This window comes from Centruroides sculpturatus, unplaced genomic scaffold, assembly GCF_000671375.1.
Source record: "Centruroides sculpturatus isolate CEXI.00-Female unplaced genomic scaffold, Cexi_2.0 scaffold440, whole genome shotgun sequence".
NCBI lineage: Eukaryota > Metazoa > Arthropoda > Arachnida > Scorpiones > Buthidae > Centruroides > Centruroides sculpturatus.
The window spans coordinates 208,788-233,790 of NW_019384633.1; the positions used below are offsets into that span (position 1 = coordinate 208,788).

At 29.1% G+C, this 25,003-nt stretch overlaps 2 protein-coding genes across 2 annotated transcripts in view; both read left to right on the forward strand.

The window, feature by feature from the left end:
* Positions 1 to 25,003, forward strand: part of LOC111625810 (E3 ubiquitin-protein ligase SH3RF1-like) — a 98,675-nt gene that overhangs the window by 39,450 nt on the left and 34,222 nt on the right. Inside the window, exons 2-6 of the mRNA XM_023369042.1 lie at positions 1,109 to 1,232; positions 16,153 to 16,619; positions 20,421 to 20,467; positions 23,339 to 23,347; positions 23,424 to 23,637. Of these exons, the coding sequence (XP_023224810.1) occupies positions 16,224 to 16,619; positions 20,421 to 20,467; positions 23,339 to 23,347; positions 23,424 to 23,637 (666 nt within the window). The 5' untranslated portion in view covers positions 1,109 to 1,232; positions 16,153 to 16,223. The remainder of the gene's footprint in view (positions 1 to 1,108; positions 1,233 to 16,152; positions 16,620 to 20,420; positions 20,468 to 23,338; positions 23,348 to 23,423; positions 23,638 to 25,003) is intronic.
* Positions 2,178 to 14,982, forward strand: LOC111625809 (KRAB-A domain-containing protein 2-like). The gene is made up of 2 exons (XM_023369041.1): positions 2,178 to 2,834; positions 14,839 to 14,982. The coding sequence occupies exons 1-2, from the start codon at positions 2,178 to 2,180 to the stop codon at positions 14,980 to 14,982; spliced, it is 801 nt and encodes a 266-aa protein (XP_023224809.1).

The following is a 25,003-nucleotide window of genomic DNA, read 5'->3' on the forward strand; positions in this document are numbered from 1 at the left end:
TTTTTTTTTTTTTTTTGTTATCTGAAACAAGCAACTTTGTCTTTATCTGATTTTGAGATTACAAATATGTTGAATGACAAGATAAAACTAATGTAACAAAGTTTTATTTACAGGGCATTTTATTACATTAATTGATATTAATTAAGTTATCGTCAGGCAATTGAAATATATTATAGAAGTCACTATAAATATGTTTTTTAACTAAAGTAGAACCTTGATTATCTGTGATAATATAGACTGATGCTATCTCATATTGAAAATGCAGATAAAATGGAAGCCCACAGCCATTTCAGATTAAAAATTACAAATATAAAAGATTTATATAGTAGTACTTTTAACCATTTTTTATACTTTAGTAAATTTAAATCGGATATAAGAACAATTTTTACATTACTTATTATACAGCTAAAAGGTAGAATAGTTTTAAGAATAAAAATGTGTAATATTGTAGTTACATTTTAATATGAATGATTTGTTTCTTGTTGAAGTTAAATGATAAAAAAGGTAACAGAAACAAATCATTTTGTAATACATGTTATCAAGGTTGAGGCTTATTTGCAAAAATTGTGGCACACTATTCGGATGTAATCACACAAGGAGTAAAGCTATGAACTGTTTTAGAAGTTTTTTTTGCCATCAGTTTGTCAAAGATGCATTTTGGGCCCAAAATGTTCACCCCAGATAATGCAGAATCTCAGATATTTGAAGGTTCTACTGTGTTAAACATTATCATTTGACTTTTCAATTATGCAAACCGCACTAAGCTAGATTATAATGATGCTATTTAGTTCAATTGTAATATGTATATTTTATTTTTGAATTGTCTCTTTTTGTAATATGAAAATTCATTTGTTAAAAATATTTAACTTCTTTTCTCTACAAAGAAAACAGTTTGTTTACTACATGACATTATTTTTTAATATTATAAATTTATCAAATTTTTATTTTTGTGAAACTATAATTGGCTAAATAACTGAAATAATTCTGTGCTGTATATATTTTAATAAACATATTAATAAATTTAATTTTGTGTTTTCATGTACATAATATAATTTTCTAAATTTATATTTATTCCTTTTTCAAAAATTAATTAAAATATATTTTACAGAAAAATTACAGTCAAGGAATCTACTAGATCATGTTCACTGGCTGTTTCCTTCTCAATATATTGAAAAGCTTGACTGAAAATTTACAGTATAGGAATTTTATTGGATTATTATTTTAATTTAAAGGTATGATTCTTAAAATGATGATGCAATTAATGGTTTTAACTTAATAATTTTTATTTTTGTGTTTATATGTATATATAAACAGAAAACAGAAAGTAGTATTTACTGTATAACACACACACACACACACACATATATATATATATATATATAAATGTATGTATATATGTATATGTTACCACTAAAGCTCAAAAGCCTTTAATGTGTACATTACCTAGCTAATCTCCAGATTAACTAGGGTGATCCATGAATGTGTGGAATTAAGAGTTTTCCACATTTTACCTAGATAATCTGCACATTAACGGCTTCTGTATCGTTAAAGTTCAAAAGTTTGTTTCTCTCATTTCCTTTCCCTACTCCTCCTCTCTCTCCCCCCACTTTCAATTTGGTTTTCGCCTGCGTCTTGTCGTCGCCAGTTGTTTTTATTTCTCATAATTTGCATCGGCTGCCAGTGCATCGCATAGCTAATTCTGTTTTCAAATTCATTTCTGCTTGTTAGCGCATGAATTTGTGACAGGATTTTTTTTTTTTAAACAGATAAATTTAACTCCTAGTATGCAAGCAAGCACTGAATTGGTGAATAAAATGAAGAAAAGATTCTTTGCAAATCTCTTTAGCGAAGATTCAAAATATAATAGTGTTTTAATGACAAAACGAAAGTATGATTCCATAATTGAAGATGTAAAGCGAATAAAACTTTCCAAGAAGAAAGAATCATCTCGAGATTATCGAATAATTCAAAGGTATGATGTGTTGACTGTACATGGCTGTGAAAAACTCATCGAGCCGTTGTCAGATGTGCGAGAAAGTGTGAAAAGGTTTGTCCATGCCGAAGAATTGTTTGACATATTGTATTCGACTCATTTGTCAATTGGCCACGGTGGAAGAGACAGAATGATAAAGGAATTAAAAACATTTTATAAAAACATAACCCAAGCCCAAATAAAAATGTTTTTGGATTTATGCGAACCTTGTCAACAAAAACAAAAAAGTGCGAAAAAAGGGCTTGTTGTAAAGCCGATTATTTCATCACATTTCAATAGCAGATGCCAGGTAGATCTCATCGATTACGAATCTCAACCAGATGGAAAGTTTAAGTTTCTTCTCGTATACCAAGATCACTTAACAAAATTTGTTGTATTAAAGCCGCTTACATCAAAACAGGCTGATGAAGTAGCCTATAACTTGCTTGATATTTTTCTCCTTTTTGGTGCTCCAAGTATTTTGCATTCTGATAATGGACGTGAATTTTGTAATAAAATCTTAGAATGTGTAACACAGTTGTGGCCAGAAATCAAAATGGTTAATGGCAAACCTAGACACAGCCAAGGTCAAGGAAGTGTAGAACGAGCAAGTCAAGACATTGAAAACATGCTAACTACTTGGATGACTGATAATCAAACTAACAAGTGGAGTGAGGGTGTACGATTTGTACAATTCATGAAGAATCGTGCCTATCATTCTGCAATTAAAAAAAGTCCATACGAAGCCATGTTCGGTTGCCCCGCAAAAGTGGGATTGTCTTCTGCTATTATACCACAAAGTGTATTACATTCAATAAATACTGAAGAAGACCTTGAAAAATTAGAAGATTTACAAGAGAATGTTATTATGGGATCACAGTCAAATCTTACTCAAGATGACATTCCGTTATCCCCTGCTTCTACAGAATCACCTACAGAAATACAAGAATTTATCGATAGTAATCTTAAATTGCCTCCTACCCCGTTGTTTGAGAAATATTCAGTTATGAAGAATATTCAGTTACCCTGCACCTCCAAGGAATCACCTCTGCAAGTTGAAGAAGTCATCACTGAGTTACCCTCAACTTCAGCAGAATAGCCATCACAGTTTCGTACGGAGCCTGTAAAGAGCACTATACAAGACATAGGCTGTATTGTTTGCTCAAAAGCAGCATCAAGTGCTCACAAGTGTAAATCGTGTAATATGTTTGTTCGTGCAGTTTGTGGTGAAGTAGATCCTAAAGAGGAAGGGTATGGTAAGAATGTATTGTGCATCATCTGTAAAAAGAATATGGATCAGAAAATACAGCGTGATGAAGCCAAGAAATGTTTAGAAAAGCAAGCAAAGAAAATGTTAGCAGTTTCTAATGCAAAGCACCCAAATGTCGATGAAGATGTCACTGTGAGAATTAAAGTACCCGAAGAAGACAGAGCAAAAACTGATGCATGCTCAATTTTAGCTGTGGTTCTTAGTAAAACAGAGGATGGCTTTTATAAACTTGGTACTAAAACGGGTATCTTAAAACAATTGTATTCAAAATCTGAATTCAATGTTTGCAAAGAGAGATTGTTAACGAAAGAAGATATCCCTGCTGTAGAAATATCTTTGTCAAACAGCAATAAAACAGTCCCTTGTTACTGGGTAAGGTTTCAGAAAATGTGACTGCAAATCTAAATGTACCACAAATAGGTGTGCTTGTCGCAAAAACCAATTGCTATGTAATTCAAAGTGTCACCAATCTTTAGATTGCACTAATAAGTAAGCACAATTTTATCATATGTTTTGTAAATTCATTTCCCTAATTGTAATAATATTTTAAACTGTTTGATTTTTGTATTACAGTTTTTTTAATTGATTGATGATTGATTCTATCAACTAAATTTGTTGATTGTTTGATTCAAAATGGTTAATGGCAAACCTAGACACAGCCAAGGTCAAGGAAGTATAGAACGAGTTAAAATCACAGAATTGCATAATAAAGTTTTTGAACTCCATTTGAGTTCTTCATCAGGCTTTGTAACGAAAATGTTTGTTTTGTTTATGTGCACACCATAATCAATTCAGAGTATGTGATTTACTTTTTCATAGTCTACAGTCCAGAAGAACTGTTCTTTCATTACTGTATTTAATATGTCAGTGGTAAATGCTTAAGTGGAGGCATTTTTCTTGAAAAATTCCACAGTTCCTTATCTTGTTTTACCGTTTATCATGGGCATGCACTCTAATCCACTTACCTGGTTTGCTATCCTCTATTGGTATTATTATGCACTTAAAGTAATAAATATAAGTCTACAGGAAATATCAGCTTGAAATATAAGATTAATATTTTTGAGACTGCATTGACCATATCTTCAAGTCACAACAAATTTATGAACTATAAGAAACATCTATTACAGAATAAACTAAAATTAGAATGTGTTTTTTCTCATTAAAATTAACTTTTAAAACAATATTCTGTTCTGATATTTTTTATAAGAAATGTGTTAAAGTTATTTTCATCTATAAAATAAATACCAATTTTAACAGACTTCTGGTATAAAAATTAAACAAGAATAACAAATAAATTTAAAATTCTCAAACTTACATTAAAAGGATCAGATACGTAGACAGACACTCATTAATCTGGTTTATCCTCCAGTTTTATTGCACTTCTGTTTTCATGAAAATGTTAACCATGTCACAGATCCTATTTTCCTATTTTATGTTTTTGCTTAGTGATGCATGTCAGCATCCAGCATTTTGTATTATTGCCAAAAATAATCGGTATCAAAGTATGACAAAAGTTGTCATTGATTTTTTTTAGCCTATACACTCAATAATATGGCACTCTTGCTAATTTGGCATCCCTCTATGCCAAATTAGCAAGAAACTACTGTATTAACATATGATTAACTTTTTAAAACATTTCTTTCTTCTTTAAATTGTTACTTTGTATTCTATTTGTTCCTTTCTAATTAGAGTATTAAATTATTTATTTTATATTTTAACAGTTCTTTTTCATTTAGAATATGCATCAGAATAAATTACTATATATAATAATTTTTAAACTTGGATGCTGTCGCATTTAGAAAATAACAACCACCATATCTGAGTATATAAATATCAAACTCCTGATTATTCATTTTGTAGATTATCCATACATTGTCAAAATTTTAGAATTATTATGAAATGACAGAATTATATTAACAATATTCAGCTTTTATTTCTTTCTTATCTGTCAATTCTAACGGACAGAAGTGAGGTGAGTCATTAGTCATGGAATATTATTTTGCAGTAAATAAACTTGATGATATAAAAAGCAGACTTGAAAAAAAATATCATACTAGCCTTAAAATTTAAAATACAGTAATTTGGAAAAATTTTAAGAATTATACATAAAGATGTAAAATTTAAATTTTTTCATAATGTTTTTCAAAACAGAAGTAGTCTACATTTTATGTTTATTGACTAAATAAACATTTCAGCTTAAGGAATCTTGCATCATATTATAATGGAGTTTAGCTGTACATACACTGCAGTTCATTTAAAATCTTTAAATAGTTTATTATAATTTAGAGGGCTATTTTTTATTTGTGTTTCTGGTTTTTTATGCACATCTTTGCACAGATAATTGGGAATTTGGTGTATTAGCAAAATATTATGCAGAAACTTTTTGACACGTGTTTTAACTGGAAAAGAACTGTTAAAATTTTAATCATCATTTTAATTAGAAAGAAACAACTGAACACAAAATAAAAGTTTGATAAAGCAAAGAGCCTCTGGAAAAGTTAATCAGAAGTTAATATCTATCTGCTTTAACATTAGTTTGAGATTTTAATTTTATTGGAACTAAGGTGTTAATCACTGATTTTTTTGGATAATGCTCTCAATGACTTTTCAGCTTTTCTAATAGAGATGGCTTTAGAAGCTGGCAAAACTATTTTACAGTCGACCCCCCTATAAGATATAGATACGTTCCAATTTATAAGAAATCCGATTTCTTACAAGTCGTTCCAATCACAGCCCGACACGTGTCAAGTTTACGGACTACGGCTGATTGAAAGGTTTTCTTCCATAAAATTAATCGATTCTACACTAATCCGACTCAACATTTCCAAAATATGTATATTTTTTCGTAGTTTTATAGGAATCGTAATTATAGGGACCGTAATTATAGGGGGTCGACTGTACTTTGAACATCAATTTTTTTTATAAATAAGTTGTTTTAGTTCTTAAATTATTAGAGTAATAATTAAATTAATAAACAAAAATAATTAGAATAAAATATTACTAATATTAAATAATTAATAACTGTTTACTGACTTAATTCATTTGAAGTGATGTACGAGGGAAAATTGCTCCTAAGGATTATATTTTTTTTTATACTATAATGATATAAATATATAACAAAAATATAATCTTTGTTATTCAAAAATATTTTTTTTATTTTCTTATTCAAATATTCTCTTGAAAAGAAATTGAAGAAAAATACCAATTTTAATACTTTTAAAAATAACAAAATAAATCTAAATAAATTCAATATCCAGTATAATATGTAATCAAAAATATGTATTGTTGGATATGTATTAGAATTAATGAAGTTAGATTAGTTCAATTTAGTATAATGGTAATTTTGTTCAATTATCATAATTATGCATTATGTTAATTCACAAAATACATGTTTATATTTATACGTCTGAAGTAGATTTTTCTTATTCAGTTTGGTGTGAAATAAGGAAAGTCTACCTCTTATACCAGGAGATTTTTGTAAAGGTCCTGAAATGTCTCTTTTTGACATATTAAAGCCAAATGATTGCTGAATTATATCAGGCTATGTTACTACTACTATTATTAATTAAATGGTAAATAATTTGGCACGAGAGGCAGGTGTTAGGTACCATCTCTTGCTAAAGTTAATAATTATAATTTAAATTAATATTTAATAATTAAGTTAGAAGGTTCTGTAAGAAAAAAAGTGATTCAAAGTGGGACTCAAATCCACAACTCTCTCTTACATGCAGTCATATTGCCAGTTTATGCTATCCAAACCTTTGTATGATCCTCTCTTCTGGAAACAAGGACCAGATGAAGGTCTGGGTAGTATAATGTCTGCCTCTAGTGACAAATTATTTAGAATTTAATTAATAATAGTAGTAATAATATAGCCAAATATAATTCAGCAGTTGTTTTGCTTTAATGTATAAATATCAGGTTTGGATGCCTATATTTGTCTTTTTTGACATTATTAAAGGAGTTAGTATACAAATTACCTTATTAGTAACTGGAACGAATTACAAAGCACAATCAACAAAACCTTGACATCCAATAACAAAATTTATTGTGGAACTTGAACGTTTTTGATCTTAAACAAGATCTGCATCAGGTCAACATTACAATTCTAAATTGGAATGCTCAGAACACAAGTATTCAAAAATTTTTTAAACTTGCTTTTAAATAATTAGAATGTGAAATATAAAGATGTAAATCAAACATATAAATATACAAAATTAGTGGTATTTTTAAGAATTATAAAATTAAATCCGATATACATATAATACATAACTGATATAAATTAGTTATTACAAAATAATAATTACAGTAGAACCTCGATTATCCGGACTTCCATTATCCGGATTTTCGATTATCCGGATTTTCCCTTATCCGGACTACCTTCATCCCCAATTAGTCCGGATAATCGAGGTTCTACTGTATTAATTTATATCGATATTTCCTGGTTTTTCATAATGGCATTGTCATACATACAAGATGCTTTTTCTATCTTTAAAATTAATACAATTGCCATTTAGGCAGACCTTGTATATTTCTAATGTCCTGATGTGGTCAGTTTGAAAGGATTTTTAATTAATTTGGCATTTTGGAGGTCTGGAATTTTTTAAATATCATTGATTTTGTGTATTTATATTTGATTTACATCATTACATTCTATATTTTACATTATAATTATTTAAAAACATGTTCTGAGCATTACAATTTGGAATATAACATTGACCTGATACAGATCTTGTGTAAGATTGAAAATATTTGTCAAGTTTTACATTAAATTTCATTACTGGATTTAGCATCCAGTAATGCTAAAGGTTTTGTTGATTGTGCTATGGAGTTAGTATACATAAGTAACAATTTGGTAGAGATCAGTAGAAGTAATTAAGTGTGAAAGTTTTGCATTTGAAAAAATTTGATTATAATTTGAGGTAAATTATTTGAATTTATGAAAACTGATTGTGGAAATAAAATGTAAATTTTATATTAGGTATATAAATAATAATAAAAAAAACAAAAAATTATGATTTTAATAAAAATTTGAATAAATAACTGCAAGAAAATTAAAAATAATTCTGAATAAACTGATATGATTCTTGATATAGAAAAGATATAAAATATCTTTGTCAATGTAATAATATTGATTTAGATTTAAAAAAGTCAATAGACATGATGAAAAGAATATATTCTTTGTGTAAAATAATGAAATTTTCACTATTGTGAATGCATTTATTTTTCAATATTTTTTGTGATTGCTAAGTAGTCTTATTTGTATAATTTAAATTTTGAATTTGTGGGGCGTAAAAATTCGAGTGGAGAGAGAAAATCGTTAAAGTTAAATCTCCTCTTATTTGTTGCTATTTACGAGGAATCAATCGTCAGAAGTGATTGGAGAGTCCTTTCGGGATCACCGAATTGGTCATAAATAACGAACGTTTCCTCTCCACTGCAGAAATTACCTAAGTTAAGACAGTCACAGATCAACCCTTACCGAATCACTATATATATTTATATATAGGAATCGATCCGAGTCCGAAAATTTCCAATTACTAAATTGTTTCGTTTGCGTGTTGCAAGATTTTTGGTGGGTCGTAAATATGTTTACCGTCTTTTATTGCTCGGACAATGACAGAAGCTGGTGTAACGATCTTGGTATGTGATCGTCAATGCGGTCCGTGGATGAAGTTATCCACTTCTGATAAATACTCCACTGTAACTAGATAAATAATAACCGTTAGAGGAACCGAGTAATGGAGGTTTGTACTCGTAAATTCACGGGACCCACTCGACTAACGGCAATGTCAACAGACCCTTAGTCTCCGGTTGTAAATTCTTGTCATGCTAGCTTTACTAATGCCTACACTATGGACTGTTACACACTTAATTCTATCTGGAAATCCTACCTACAACGTGCAGTTTGGCCTAGTTAGATGCGTCATTCTCTATTTACACACAACAGTCTCTTGTTACGAGTATTGTTACTACTAATGTTTTATATTTTCTATTCTTGTACGCGAATGTATACAGGTTGAGATTTATATTTAGATGCGAATGCAGAAAAATATATTTATTTATTTATTTATTTTAAAAAGATTTATAACCTTCCTTAATTTTTGTTTAAACGGCGCCAGTTTGAATGTTTAAAAAATGATGGCGGGTATACTTGTACAGACGTGTATTAGTTGAAATTCGATAGTAGAAAAGTAAGAGTATCGGTTAAATTGGAAAATGTCAGAGGTCAGGTAAAGCCGACTACATTGCACGATGATGTATCAGTTAAAACAGCAACACTTGTCGCAATGTCAGGAACAGTGGGTCAAGACGTCACATCTGTTTAATAGAAGTTTTCTGGCTCTATGCCCATATTGTGGCAGAGGCAACCACAAATCTTTCGTCGGAGTTACTCATTTCTCTTACCCCTAATTTGCCATTGTGTTTGATAGAGCAACACATTGCTAGCGAAGTTATGTGTTAATTAAGTAGGAAGAAAAGACGAAATAGGTCATTTTCTCTTCATAAAAGTCTCCCTAATGAAATAATAGTTATTTATTATTGTTTCCATTACAACGCTAAAGCTTTATTATCGCCCGACGTAACAAGTTTTTCCAAATTATGCTTGCAAATTATAATTAAAAACCCCCCGATTTGAGTCGAGAGCGGGAGAATAACGAAGCGTTAGCTAGAGCAGTTATCTGCTTCGTTACATCTCTGAAAGATGAGTCTAAATAAAAACACTAACGCCGCTTCTGACTCTCGTTTGACTTTTTACACGTCTTTATTGATCCTTAATGAATATTTTAAATTTTCTACCATTCTATTTGGATGGGGGAAAACAGAAGTTTCGTCTTTTAATCACTCGGAAAAGAGAGGCTTTCAGCTAATGAAGGCGTTTAGGAGGGTACTAAAGACCTCAATCATCCAGAAATAAGTGTATCCAGCACACTGATCGAATGTTCTACTCATTGCTCCACTTACGAAGAGCGTCGCACCTTTAATCAAAGTTTTCTTCTAGAGAAAGACGTTTATATAAGGTGGCGCCTGCAAATCGGCTTCACCTCCGAGCGACGGAGCTTAACGGGAAAATGTCCTTCTCGAAATTTCAATTTAAATATTCTAAGGACACTCGATAGATATGATTAATGGAGATTCTCAAAGAAATAAAAGTTGAGCTTCATACATATATACATTACGATAATTACTGCGGTGGCGCGAAGACGGAGCAAACAATATAAAGAAGGGTTTGTTTACGTCAACAAAAGAAAGCATTATCTAACGAGGGCCGAGAAACGTTGTCGATAATAATCGGCAAAGTATAAACAAATGACAGGAAATTAAAGACGGGCGAAGATTCGTTGGAAAGGCAAACGTTTGCGATGTGCAGACCGTCAACCAGTCAGAAAAGAGCCGAGTGAAGTGGTCTTTTGTGGCACGGTTACGGCCGGGGAGGGCGGAGTGGCGAGACTGACATTTCAAATTCACTTAAAAGGAAAAGGGGGGATCTCGAACAAGAACGTCGTACAGACCGCGCGAGAGAACGTGTGTAACGAAGAAAAAACCTCCAAGCAGTTGCGCGGGGCGACAAACAGANTACATTTTATCTTTATTGTGATAAATTGTCATTGAAAACATTAGGCAAAGATGGATTACTTTTATTATTTTGAGAATTAGAACTTAATAATGCCTGAAAATAGTTTTTTAAAGCTATTTTTCTGTTGATGTTAAATAATTCATAAATAATTTTTGCATACTTTTAATATTTAAAACTTATTGATTTTTGATTAAAATCAATAATATGATTTCAATCATTAAAAAATCAATAAGTTTGAAAATATTAAAAATATTCAAAAATTATTTATGAATTATTGATATCAATGGAAAATCTTTTTAAAAAATTAAATTGTCTTCACATTATTCAGTTTGAATTCTCAATATTATATACATTATTTAAGTTATTTATTTTTTCATTACCTAGTATGTCAATGATATTAATCATTGTTCATTTTAGCCTAATATAGTTAATCTATACCAGGTGTGTCAAACTCATTTAAACAATAGGCCATTAATGCGACTAGTAAGATTCACATGGGCCACATCACATTTACAAATTTTCTTAAAATTATAATTAAATTCCCAATTTTAATTTTAAGAACGCGAGTATACAGGAATAGGGCAATTTAAACAGGTTATGTAGTTCAGTGAATTCAACTCACCAATATATAATTGCTATAGTATTGCTTTTATTTAAACATTTATTTTATTTAATTAATGCACGTACATATTTATAAAACTAAAATTAATTTGTTTTCACTGGAAACTTGCCAGCGCTATCTTCCACTTCCTAGTTTTCCAATATCTGAATTCCAAGACTGAGAACAAACAATCTTCACTATGGCAGATAGATGTTTATCAGTTAATCTTGATCTGTAGGCTGTTTTATTTAATTTTCAGAGCATTGTGGCCACTGGCTTCGAAAAATCACATTGGGGGCTGCCAGTTTGACACCCCTGATCTATACTATAGATTAATACAGAGATTAATAGATTAATAATGAAACAGATATGCTATAGAATCTATAGTATATATATGTTTCATTTTATTTATTTAATTTTTCAATGAACATTTTAAATACTTTCTTGATATAATATTTTTTAGTTTGTATAAATTTGCTTTGTATATTGGCATTTATGAATAATATATAATAATGGACAAAGTTAATGATTCATTTCCTTTTGAGTTACAATTAAATCAACCAATCAATCAACTTTTATTATATAAGAATTAATTTTCCATTACTCAAGAGATAATGCAATATTTATATGACAATTATTAGTTATAACATTGTCATTACAAGTTTTTATATATATATTTTTTCTAAACAGAAAATTAAGACTACATTAGTCTTGAAAATATTCAGTTATTAATAAAATAGCCAGGATGTTTTGAATCATTTATCTATTTATATATTTGGTTATAAAAAAGAAGCAACATCTTCTGTTACCTTGATATTAAAGTATTCACTTAACAATTGTAATTTTAGGAACAATTTTGTTACAATATTTTCTCATATAGTTTTTGTTAGAAAATGTTAATCACACAATAAAATTTTGAAAATAAGTATACAAATTAAATATTGTCTTTACTTCAGACCTGTGGAAAAGTGTGTACAAAAGCTTTTCATCTTTGATATTTTCCAGTTTCATGATTCATGAGTTTCTTTACAAAAACAAAAAATATGAAGTGTAGAACTTCTATTATTGTCTGTATAATAATGATTATTACAGACTAACAATTATCACTAGACAGATTATATATAGTCTTATTAATAATAATAAATTTTTATGTAATCTCAACTATATGAAAAACTTTTAAATATTAAATAGTAAATTAAGAAATAAATAGTTGTTTATTTGTTGATTATCTAAAATAACAATGTATCATTCATGATTTTTAATGTTTTAAGTTAATCTATATTTGTGCCAATTGATCAGAAAAATTTCTGGATCAATTGGGAGCAGAGAGCATCACTAGTTTCATTCTTCTCCATAAATGGCCATATAGAAAATCCATTTGTATTCAAAATTCAAGAAACTTGAACCCAGTTATTGCAATTTACAGTAATACCTCGACTTACGCTACCCCGACTTACGCAAACCCGAAGTTACGCGATTTTCAAATCTCGTCGATTCGTCTTTTGTTTGAACGCCATGCAACTCTACGTACTCACTCTCCCCCACACTATTGTTCAGCTTACATGTTCGTACGTGTAGCGCGGAATCAACACATAGCTACAATTTATTTTGTGTTTGTTATATCTACGGAGACTTGAGAGACTCTATGTGGTGATTTCTTGTAACCGTGAACGAATCAAAAGACAAGATGAGATTAACGAGAACATTTATTAGCTTACATACATCTGACTTGGATTTTACACAAATTGCGAAATTATACCCCAACTTATGCGAATTTGACTTACGCGGTTATCGCTTGGTCCCACCTATCGCGTAAGTTTGGGGTATTACTGTATAATTAGAGCTAGTTTACATTTTTTGATGTAACATTTTTTAATAAATTTGATAACACATCACTGTCTCTTGTTCTAAAAGAATATTAACTATCCTTTTTACATAAATAAACACAATCTGAATCTATTTAACTTTAGTCAGAGAGCAATGCCGGTATATTCTAATGATAACATGTTATGAATAAATTTATTTTGACTATTTATAACCTTTGGCATTTAGTCGACAACAAACTGGTGAACCCACAGAATTCATGATGATACAATTAAATATCTTAAATTGAGTGATAAGATTTCTCAATTTGTCTAAATAATCTAAGCATATTTATGATTAATATATTAGATTTTCACACACATTCTTATTGTCTCTCAACTGATAAGAGTAGGAACTAGCATGACCCTTAAGAATTTAATTTTTCTTTCTTAATATAAAAGGACCTATGCTTTGGTAGTCTACTGTCATTATGAATTACCATTACATATGACTTATTAGAATTAATTTTTAGTTCTAATTTTTCACTAGGGATGTTCTGATACTGCCAATAGCAATACCATATCAATACTTTCTTTCGATACTGAGTACTTTTTGTACTCAATACTTTTGGTCCGATACCAATACTGGTTTCAATGCTTTTGGTCTGTTACTCAAAACTGGAATTTTCAGCCAAATCAGAAACCAAAATGGATTTTACATTATCTTCCATTAAGATCATTATTTATAAATAAATATTTAGTTATATATTATGCAGTTCTTTTGTATGTTAATCAACTTGGACCATTAGTGATGTTTAAAATGAGCTACCATTTGTATATACTTGTTTGTACTGATATTTGTAAAATTTGAACATAATAAAGAACTTTCAGTGCAAAGATAGTGTTTTACCTTTTTACCAATGACTTCTTATTCACTCCTATTCTATGTTTAGTAAGTAGTACCTACAGATCCCATTAACAGGACTGTAGATCCAGGGCTTCTGTTTTGTACATAAGAAATTATATGAGTGTAAACTGAAGTACTGACTGACGCACTGACTTCTGATCCAGATAGCCAGATTTAATTCTCTGGAGTAAGAAACAAAATAGTAATTGCTGCTCTGGGTCTCACTCGGCTGTCATGTGTAATGAGTACAGTACACTTATCCCTCTTTTTATTTGATCCATTTTATGCGATTTTGAAATAACACAGTCGACAAAAGACAACCAATCCTCTTTTTATGCAATTGATTTTTACATAGGGAAAACAGTTTATTTGAAAATTTTTAAATTTAACTTTTTGTTAAAATTCTGTTATTGTTAAAAATATTACTTTTTTGTTGAAATCAAGAGTTAATTTTTCATTATAAGCACAATATAGTACTTTATATACACCAGAGAATGCCGTATGTTGATTTTATGTTTCCTATGCTACATTGTGTTTACTATATTTATGTACAAATTATGTTAATACTATATGATGTTGGAATAAAAAAGGTTTGTGTTTCTTTTGTAAATTGCTTATTTTTTCATTCCATCAAAGTTATGGATCTTATTGAGCATTTTTCTACAGGATGCACAAACTGTACTTTTTTATGCAATTTTTTTACATAGTATTCTTTGGAATGTATGCAATACGGAAAAAAGAAGGATAAGTGTACCTTCTCATCAGTAAAACAACTGGAAGGCAATGCGGCAGAGTTAACAGTGGCAAGATTTTCAGTTTCGATACCTGATACCAATACTGGCCAGTATTGATACTTTAAAAGTATTCATGATACCAGTAATGATACTTTTGTAATATCAGGACATCTCTATTCTTCACAGAAGCCCTGCTTAGCCTATGTCTTTCTGCATCTACTGTTGGTTGTACATTGTCATCTTCATATGACACTTAATGTACAATCTGCTTGCCAATTAGGAATCCATCATCCTCTCTTTCAAAACAATTATTAAAATCAAATAGATAAAAGTTAAACAAATATAGTGACCAAGGATCACCTTGAGGAAGACCATGATGAATCAAGATTCAGTTTATAGACTGATTCTCATCAGATTACAATCTGAAGAGGGCAGGAAACACATCAAAAAATGTTCAATACATGATTAGAAAGAAAGAACAATTTTGAGGCAGTAGTACCAGGATATGGGGAGGCATTATGTTCAACAGATTTATAAAGCTTTACATCTTTGTCAGAGGTATCATTAATTAACAGAGAAAACTTCCTGGAAGCCAATGTGAAAATTTTTAAGAGACCCTTTGGGTTTGACTTCACATTCATAGATGATGATACACATACACTTAGGACTCAACTGATGATTGACTTTTTTGAAAGTGAAGATATTCAGCTTATGAAGTGGTCAGCAAGATTTTCAGATCTGAATCTGATGGAGCATCTGTGAGATGCTTTAGGAGATGAATTGCATTATGACAGTCTAAACTCAGAAACAGAGTTATTTACTATTTTTCTTGAACATTGGACTTGTTGCTGATAGTCATGATAAGCATTCTTATAATTGACAAATTGGTGTGAAATGATATGTGGTTGCAAGAATTTTCTTCACTCTGTATTAATGCATGATATGCTTGTAAATGTACTGTACAACATCTGAATGACTGTTTGGATTTTATTTTTATAATTACAATTGAAATTAATGCAAATTAATCATTTTGTTTGTTTATAGTAGATATATTTTACAAACATGCCAATTTTCATATCATTCTAACTTATAGTTTGATATATTGGGTGATAGTCATTATGCTTTTGAACACCATTGTAGACAGAAAAGTATGTTTACGTAAATGTCAGTTAATACTTATTAATAAATGTTTACTATTATATGTGTGTATAATATTAATTAATATTATAATATTAAAAAGTTTATCAACTGCTACTTTTCTAATAAATAAATTTTTTTTTAATACAGGTTTTTTAAATATTAAGTCTGTGTTTGAAGTTTCACAGAATAGTTTATTTTAACTTATAAAGAAGAAAAAAATGGATGAATCTTTTCTGAATGATTTGTTAGAATGTTCAGTATGCCTTGAACAGTTAGACAGCAGTAGTAAAGTGCTACCCTGTCAGCATACATTTTGCAAACGTTGTTTAGAAGAAATTGTGAATTCTCATAAAGAACTCCGTTGTCCAGAATGCCGAGTGTTAGTTGAAACAAATGTGGATGATTTACCGTGCAATATACTTTTAATAAGGTTGCTGGAAGGAATAAAAAATAATCCTCGCCTTCGAAATGCAAATTTTAGTGGTAGTGAATTACCTAAGAGAAGACAAGATCTACCTCGAAATTCTCAAATTTTACCACCAGTATTACATCCGCCAATAACAAGGCCACTGATATCTACTGTAGCTGGAGAAGGAAGAACAATGCCAAAACAGGTAAGCTATCTTTTGTGTAAGAAGCTTATTTAGTCTCTTCTCATATATCTAATATAATATTCTATGTCTATTTGCATATTGTTAAGACTGGTAATAAATTTATATATTATAATTATAAATATAAAATATACAGTGGAACCTCGGAATATGACCTTAATCTGTTCCTGATGTTTGGACTTATACTGAATAGGACATAGACCAAACCAACCTTTCCCATAAGAAGTAATGTAAAAATGATTAATCCGTTCTCATGTAAAAAAAATGGCTGGTTTTAAACACCTCGCTTTCCTGGCTAGTTCCTGCTTGATTTTTCGTGAGATCAGCATGTATCTTTTTAGCTTTCTTGCAAATAATTGCTTATGATATGCTGTTGCCAGCACACTGTTTTTCAGTTATCCAAAGCTAAAGCAATTTCTCAACATTATCTAATGTCTTTGATCGCTGTTTAGAAATTGATTTAACCCCTTTCACAACATTAGCAGATTTAATAATGGCTTTATTTTTCGCGATTGTCGATATTGTCATTCTCGGAATACGGTATGCAACAGTTAAATCTCAAACACACATGCCACCTTCATATTTCTCAACAATCTCTTTTTTCAGTTCCATTGTGGTTCTAGTCATTTTTTTATTTTTCTGTTACCATTTTGCAATTCATGATTAATAAAAATAATAAAATTTTACTTACAAATTAAAATAAAAAGAAATTTAACAAAGTTATAAACTGTGGCACCGCAAACATCTAGTCTGGTCTAGTACACCGATAGTGCTACTTGTTCATAGACGGCGCGTATAATTAAGTCGTATAACGAGCAAAATTTGTTTTGTCCAAACAGGATGTATTCCGAATTTGATGTATTCTAAAGCAGACATATACCGAGATACCACTGTATTATAATTATAATAAATACAAAATATAAAAATTATAATGTGTATATGCAAATATAAAATGTAAAAAATTATATTAATTATAAAACATACATTTACATATAATTATTTATATTTATTACCAGTCTGTTTATAAGTATTATTGGATTTTTAAACTCATTTATTGTAAAATAAAATGCTAGTGGTTACTGTTTCCTTCTATACTTATGTCAGAATGAGTTATAAGATCTTGTACATCACTTTACAGGTATTTTTAATTTAACTTATTAAAGGCAAACTTTGTGATAAAATAACAAATTTATCCTTATAGTGTCAACTGATGAAGAGTAATATGTGCTTGAAATGCATTTTGACAAATATAAGATATTTGACCATTCACATCGTTTATTCAATTGTTTTTGGATACACTATTTTTGTGTTTTAAAGGAGGAATTAAAGATTTGAAACATTGTTATGAAACAACTGAAAATACCAACTTTTTAAATTCATTAATTTAACGAGTTAGAATTTGATTATACAGTAGAGCCTCGAAAACTCGGCCTAATGTGGACCGAAGGGTGGCCGAGTTTGTGAAAATGCCAGATTATCGGGAATGGGGTTAAAAAAGGATAAGTATAAGTGTTTCCTCAGAAAATACTGTACTGTACTTGTATGTATTGTTTACTTGAGAATACAACAGAGAATAAACTGCCCAAATACCCTTAAACAAAGGAAAAGTACGTCCTTAATGAAGGCATACAGCCTTTACTACATGAAAATGAAACTTAATGAATACACTGTGTACAGTAATTTACCTGATAAGACAGACCCCAGAAAAATACTTTATGAGGCATAAAGCTGTCTATAATGAAAATTAATTAACTAAGGATTTTTTTTGCCCTGCCAGGGTGTGGCCGAGTTATCCGGAGTGCCGTGTTATCGAGTACCAAGTTTTCGAGGCTCTCCTGTATTATATAAAGGAACAAACAAAAAATGTTTTATGCAGTTATATATATATATATATAAATAAAGTTTTATTTTCTGACATTTTACATCTGCAGTGTTTTGGGATTTGCATTTCAATGGAGAACAGTTTTTAGATTTGTTTTTCTTAGTTTTTCAGTTCACAGGTGTTTAGTTTCTGTTTGGTTAAATGAGATGTGTTGCACAAGCGTAGACAAAGGATGATTCATCTACATTATATAAAATAAACAAATGATTCCAATGTTGATAATCATTTTAGGTTACAGTAAACACAAACAGTAACAAACTGCAAAAGTTTACACATTTGCAGTTTGCAGTTAGAGAAAGATAGACTGAGAGAGACTTGCAGCATGAGGCACCTTGGTAATGTTACTTGGGTCTCTGCTTCTTAATCTTCTTGATAGAAGTGTTCATATCCACATTTCTATCTATCTTTTTGGGAGTGACAAAATCTACAGAATACTTTGACCTGAAATTTTCAGTCTGAAGACACTTTTCTGACCTAATCTTTGTTTGAATTGCTGATTTGCCTTGAGGATTGAACACTATTGATACATCATCTGAAGCCAGATGACATACCAATAGCTTGGATTGGTGAAATTCGTTGAATTGCACAAGAATTTGATGTTTCTTACTTTTGTCATTTTAATGACAATACATGAAGACTTTGTTTATTATGAACTTTAGGAATGTTATTAATGAAGGAAATTGAGGATCTCATTATAATTTTTTGTTAATTGTAAGAATCCAGATCCTTGCACATAATTTCACTATTTGTCATTTTATTTCCTAAATAATTGATTTAATTATTTGGATTGTTGGGCTGCAATTTGAAAAAATTGTAGACCTATAAATTTTCACTCATACCTGTCTGTCCTTAAACTTGAGAACAGTGTTAGATAGATGAAAATCAAGACCAGATATGGAAAGCTTATGGTCAGGCGGCCCCAATTAACTATATACGAACTTCTGATCTAAACAGGAAATTACATAAATTCAATTCAAATATTTTCCCTTGAATGGAGTTTCATAGATGACAGGCATGACTCTGTTATTGTCAAGAAAAGTATGATATACAGGAGCAAGACACTACAAATTTGAGATGGATAACGTATATTTTAAGTCAAATAAATTAAGAATATGATTTAAAATTGCAGCCCGGCATTGTGAGGATGTCACAATAAATAATTGCTCTTTATGTATACATTTTTTCTTATTCCATTTTAGTATTTTATTTTAAAGTTAAAATTATGGCAGTTTTTTTAAATAGAAGGTAACAAAACAAATATATAGTAAAGTTTAAAATATTCAGTTATTAATAAAATAGCCAGGATGACAATTACATTTTAAAAATTCATAAAAGAAATTGAAGAAACAGTCTTATTTTTTATCTTGTTTGATTCTATCATAAGACTGTGTTATATCCAAGGTGGACAAGAAATTACAGAATCATTTCATTATTGCATACTTTCTGTGGTGTTTTAACAATTTTATAGATGATTATTTATTGCGTTTTTGTAATTAAAACTATAAATTTAAAAGATTTGGAAAGTTTTGTATATTGTGAGGATGACTGTAACATCAAATACAAGTATGCATAGTCTAAAATATAAATGAAAGTAACAGATAGAAAAAAGATAAATAATATCTTGAAAAATTTGCATTGAAATTGAACAAGTAAAGAAAATTGATGGAGATTGAATGTTACTCAAATTCTTTGAAAACATTAATAAATATTTTAAAGAAAATATAACTTTTTAATAAAAATATCTTAAAATTTCATTAATTCAAATTTGAAAAAAGAAATAATTATATAAAAAAGAAACTTTATACAATTTTTATATAAAAATATAAGTTTTTGTTAAGATCAACCAGTTATGTTTTTATGTTTAGTTAAATTATTATGAATAGTTTAAACATTGATTTTTTTAAATACTTTAAAATNCTCAGCCATTTGATTTCAATGCTCAGAGATTAAATTTTTTTCAACGATCCTGGTATATCAATACAAACAGTTCATCAAAACAAATATAGACTGATGCTATTAGTTTTTATTCACCTTTGATGTTTGAAGAGGTATGATGTTCTTGACATCTAAACTGAACAGATTTTTTACTAGGCAAATTTTTTGCATCTTTCACTTCACTTAACTAATGAACAATATAACACTGTGTAGTAAGAATTGTTGTCTTTCTTCTTATTCACTAATTCAGTTAAAAGTTCATAAAACCTGCTGTGTTACATCACTCATTCTGCTGCATTAAAAGCAAAACTTATGTAAACAAAAAAATCATATTAGACAACTTATTTGTCTACACTACTTATTTCGTGCCAAATTTATTTTAAGAAATCAAAGTAAAATCATTACAATGATACTTTCATCATCTTAATTTACATTTTTTAAGTATATTACAAAACAACAGATATATATGAATACTTTTTTCATTCAAGCCAATTGGTAAATCCAAGACATTTTCTAGTATCTCTTGGTTAAAGCCTGAAATAGACATTTTATCAGGAATTTAGGACTTTTATCTTGTACTTTGAATGCTAAATTTAACAAAAGTTTGCTTTGGAGTTTGAATGATGCTTCAAGATTTGAATTGTGCACACAGTGGAAAAAATGCTCTTGAAGTGTTAATTCACTTTCCATTATTTCTAATAGGAAAAACTGATTTGGACGTCAAATATTTGGCATTCAAACACCCTCTGGAATGAATTAAATTTGAAGTATAAGACACCACTTTATATGAAATTTTTAAAGTACTGTACTAAATAAAGCAAAAACTACATATTGTATAACATTGTGTTTTTGTAAAATAATGCAAGTTCGCTTATAGGCATTTTCTATATTTACAAAATTATACTGACTTGCTGATTTAATGACACAAAATGTTTAAACAGAAGCAAACTTCTTACAGAAAATGAAATGTGATCATTAAGAAGCAACATTTATTATCAGAAAACTCTAATATCAAAGAATAAAATAAAATATTTGATGTTTCCTAGGCTGTGAAACTGTAATTCTTCTTAGAATATGAAAGTATTGGATCAACTTAGAATATCATTGCAACTAAATGGTTGCTTTTGAGCCTATTTTCTTAAGATGTTAATTATTAATTTGCTCCACTGTTTTAAATTGCTTCCTTTTTTTCACTTACTACTAGTTTACTACTACTTCTCTTACAACTGACTGTTTATTTATAATGTTAAAAAAAATGTTAATAAAAACATCTATACTGAAATCTGATGCTTTGCAATGATACATCAACAACTGCTGTAAATCATTGGGCTATAATTTGGAAAATAATAATTATAAATTATAAATGAATTTGACACTTAGAGGAATTTCATTTGTAATTTTTAATTATTATTTCTAAATTGTAGCCGATGATTTACGGCAGTTGTTGGTGTATCATTTTGACATTATGTAATGCCAAATAAACTGCCAAATTATCAGGCTATAATATGGCTATATAATTAATTAAATATTAAATAATTTGTCTAGAAATAGGCAGTTAGGCTGCTATCTTGTATTAGATTTAATAATTATAACAATAATTTATTATATTCTTGAATTAATATAATTTATTATATTCTGTTTCTTGAAAATTCTCTGTTTTTATATTTCTCGAAGAGCCTCTCTCTATTTAATTTCTCTTAGAACAGCTGATATTGAATTCTACTCTGTGTGTTCAGTATGAGCTGTTGTAGAAGTTTACAACTGTTATTGGCTAAAACTGATCTAATGAGGTCAAAAATGTTTCTAATTAAGCAGATTAGTAGTGTTTGTCTTCCATAACAAGAAGTAACAGAAACATATTTAGAATTAGATCATTGTTTGCAGTTTTTAATATAAACATTATAATTATAAATGTGTAAAATTAGAAGAAAATGTTTAGAACTAAAAAGTCTATTTCCTGACTAATGTTTTATCCAAATATTTAGTTTGCTGAATGTAATTCCAATGCTTGAGAATTAATTTATCAATGTTATCTAACCAGATTTAATTGATTAGAGCCAAAAATAATTAATAATAAGTAATAGCCAAAATGTAATTTATTATCACAAAAACATATTTGAAATTTTTTATTGCATAGCAAATAAATGTTATAATTACAAAATACTTGTTTTTCTTTGATAAAAATAATAAAAAAATACATTGCACTAACAATCCATTTCTGTGCATATCAGAGAAAATTTATAAAAAATACAGCAAGATTTGAACCTGCAACATACAATATAGTAGTCAAAACCTTATCCATGTGACCATTCAACTGTTAATATATTATCCATATAACACAGTACATAAGAAACATGAAAGAATTTAAATTTACTTTTTCTCATGAATGCTTGATAGTTGCTTTACTGAGAATGAAGGATTGTGCTATGTTACATATCAAACTTTGTGAAATCAGACAAATGCCTTCTCTAGTGATCTCTTGCAATTGTCCTAACTTAAGAAGTGTAGCTAAAGTGAAGGAACAGGAATACTATGAATCTTAGACAAGAATAATATTAATGTATGAAATATTCATGATTAACAATAATAATAATTTAGAAAATATTTATATTTGTGTAATGAATTTTTTTTAAAGAAATTAGATCACAAAGATATATATTTAACTTTTTAAAATGTTATTTAGTAAATCATCACATATTATATAATAAATCATATATTCAAAATTAATATGTGATTTTTATATATGCTTTATTAAAATTATTATATTCAAATGTTAGTTAGTTTTGATTTTTTTACATTATTTTTAATATGGAATGTATTGAATAATTTTTTAAAGCTATATAAATGTTTTCTAAAGAAATGATTTTACTTGATTTTAAGTGATAATATCTTCTAATTAATTTAGTACTATAAGGTAACTTAAATATATGTAGAAATAAACTTATCTAAATATTAATAAAGTGAATACTTTAACTTATTATATTTTATAGAGATCTTTCCTTTAACAAAGGAGATATTATAATATTGAAAAAAAGAATAGATCAAAATTGGTACCAAGGAGAATTAAATGGTAAAGGAGGTTTTATGCCAGCAAGTTACATCCAAGTGATGGTCCCTCTCCCCCCACATCTTCCACAGTGCAAAGCACTATATGATTTTTGTATTACAGACAGTGAAGAAAAAGACTGTCTTTCTTTTTCTAAAGTAAGTATAAATTGAATTCTTATTTTTTATTTAGTGAATTTGGAAATTACACAATGATTGGTTGTTAGTATTTTTAAGTAATATCATTACATTATCTATAATTTTTAATAAATACAAAAGTAGTTGTGGTATACTAAATTTCAATTTTTTTTTATATGGATTCATAACCTTAATATGAAGGATTTGTAAATTAAGTTTTAATTATTACAGTAGAGTCTCTATAATCTGACATATATTGGACTGGCAGGAAACAGATTACAGCAGATTATTGGATTACTGGATTTTGTATGTGTACTGTACAATAAAAAACACACTTGGTTTACTGGTTAATTTATCATATTAATCATGATTGTGACTGCTTTACTGATTGTGCATGCAGTAAACAACTGGTGACTGACAGTATACACCTATATGATAGCCAGATGGCCGAGTGGTCAAGGTGACTGCCTACCGCTCTAGGGGACCTGGGATTGAGCCCGGATAGAATCCGACCAGATGTGTCGGCCCCATCCCTCACCACCTCTCCTCATTGTGGGCCTGGCTGAACCCATAATGGGCTTGCTGACAAAGGCCCTCTTAGTGCCCACAGGGTGGAAAGAGTTAAAAAATGTAGGTATGCATATATGATGTAGGTGTGTGTATATATATATGTACATACACATACATCAGTCTTTATCATACACATAACATAAAAATTTCATGTGCACCATCCTGTGGAGTGTTGGATTACTGAGTGTGTCAGACTGGCAGATTTACTACAGAGACTACTGTATTTATTTGATTTCATTTATAAATATTTCAGATAAAAATTTATATTGTATTGTAAAGCAATGTAAGCACCAAATTATATTTTGCTAAATATTTTTGATACTATTACTACTAAGTGCAGAAAAATGCAGTTTAGCATTTGAGTTTAATACACATTTTTATTTTTATTGTTGCAATATCCTTATTTGCATGCATTTTAAAAAATCTGTTACAATAGAAAATATTATAATTTTAACAATTTAAACTACAGTCAACCCTCATTAGTATGCCACTGTCTGTTCTCTTTTTTTTGGCACTATATGAGAGTGGCATTATTTTGAAATTAGAAAAATGTGTACTGTTGAAGAAGAGAAAATTCAGTTTAACATGTAAATACACTTCTACAGCTGAAATAAGAGTTAAAGTGAAGGAGTAAAATGTACACACACTACAAGTAAATACAAAACATACTTATTTTCAGATGAAGAAACATTTAATATTTATTTTGAGACAAAGAAATCTCTTGAAACTTCTACCATATGTTTTTGCTGTGATGGACTATATACTAATGGAATTAACCGTGTATGGCTCCAGCAATTTCAGATTGTTACAAGAAATT

Bases quoted from the DNA above. Each gene is read 5' to 3' on its own strand.
- LOC111625809 (XM_023369041.1), top strand. From the start codon at position 2,178: ATGTTTTTGGATTTATGCGAACCTTGTCAACAAAAACAAAAAAGTGCG. The intron at 2,835-14,838 runs GTTATTATGGGA...TTTTTTACATAG, and splicing joins TAGAAGATTTACAAGAGAAT to TATTCTTTGGAATGTATGCA.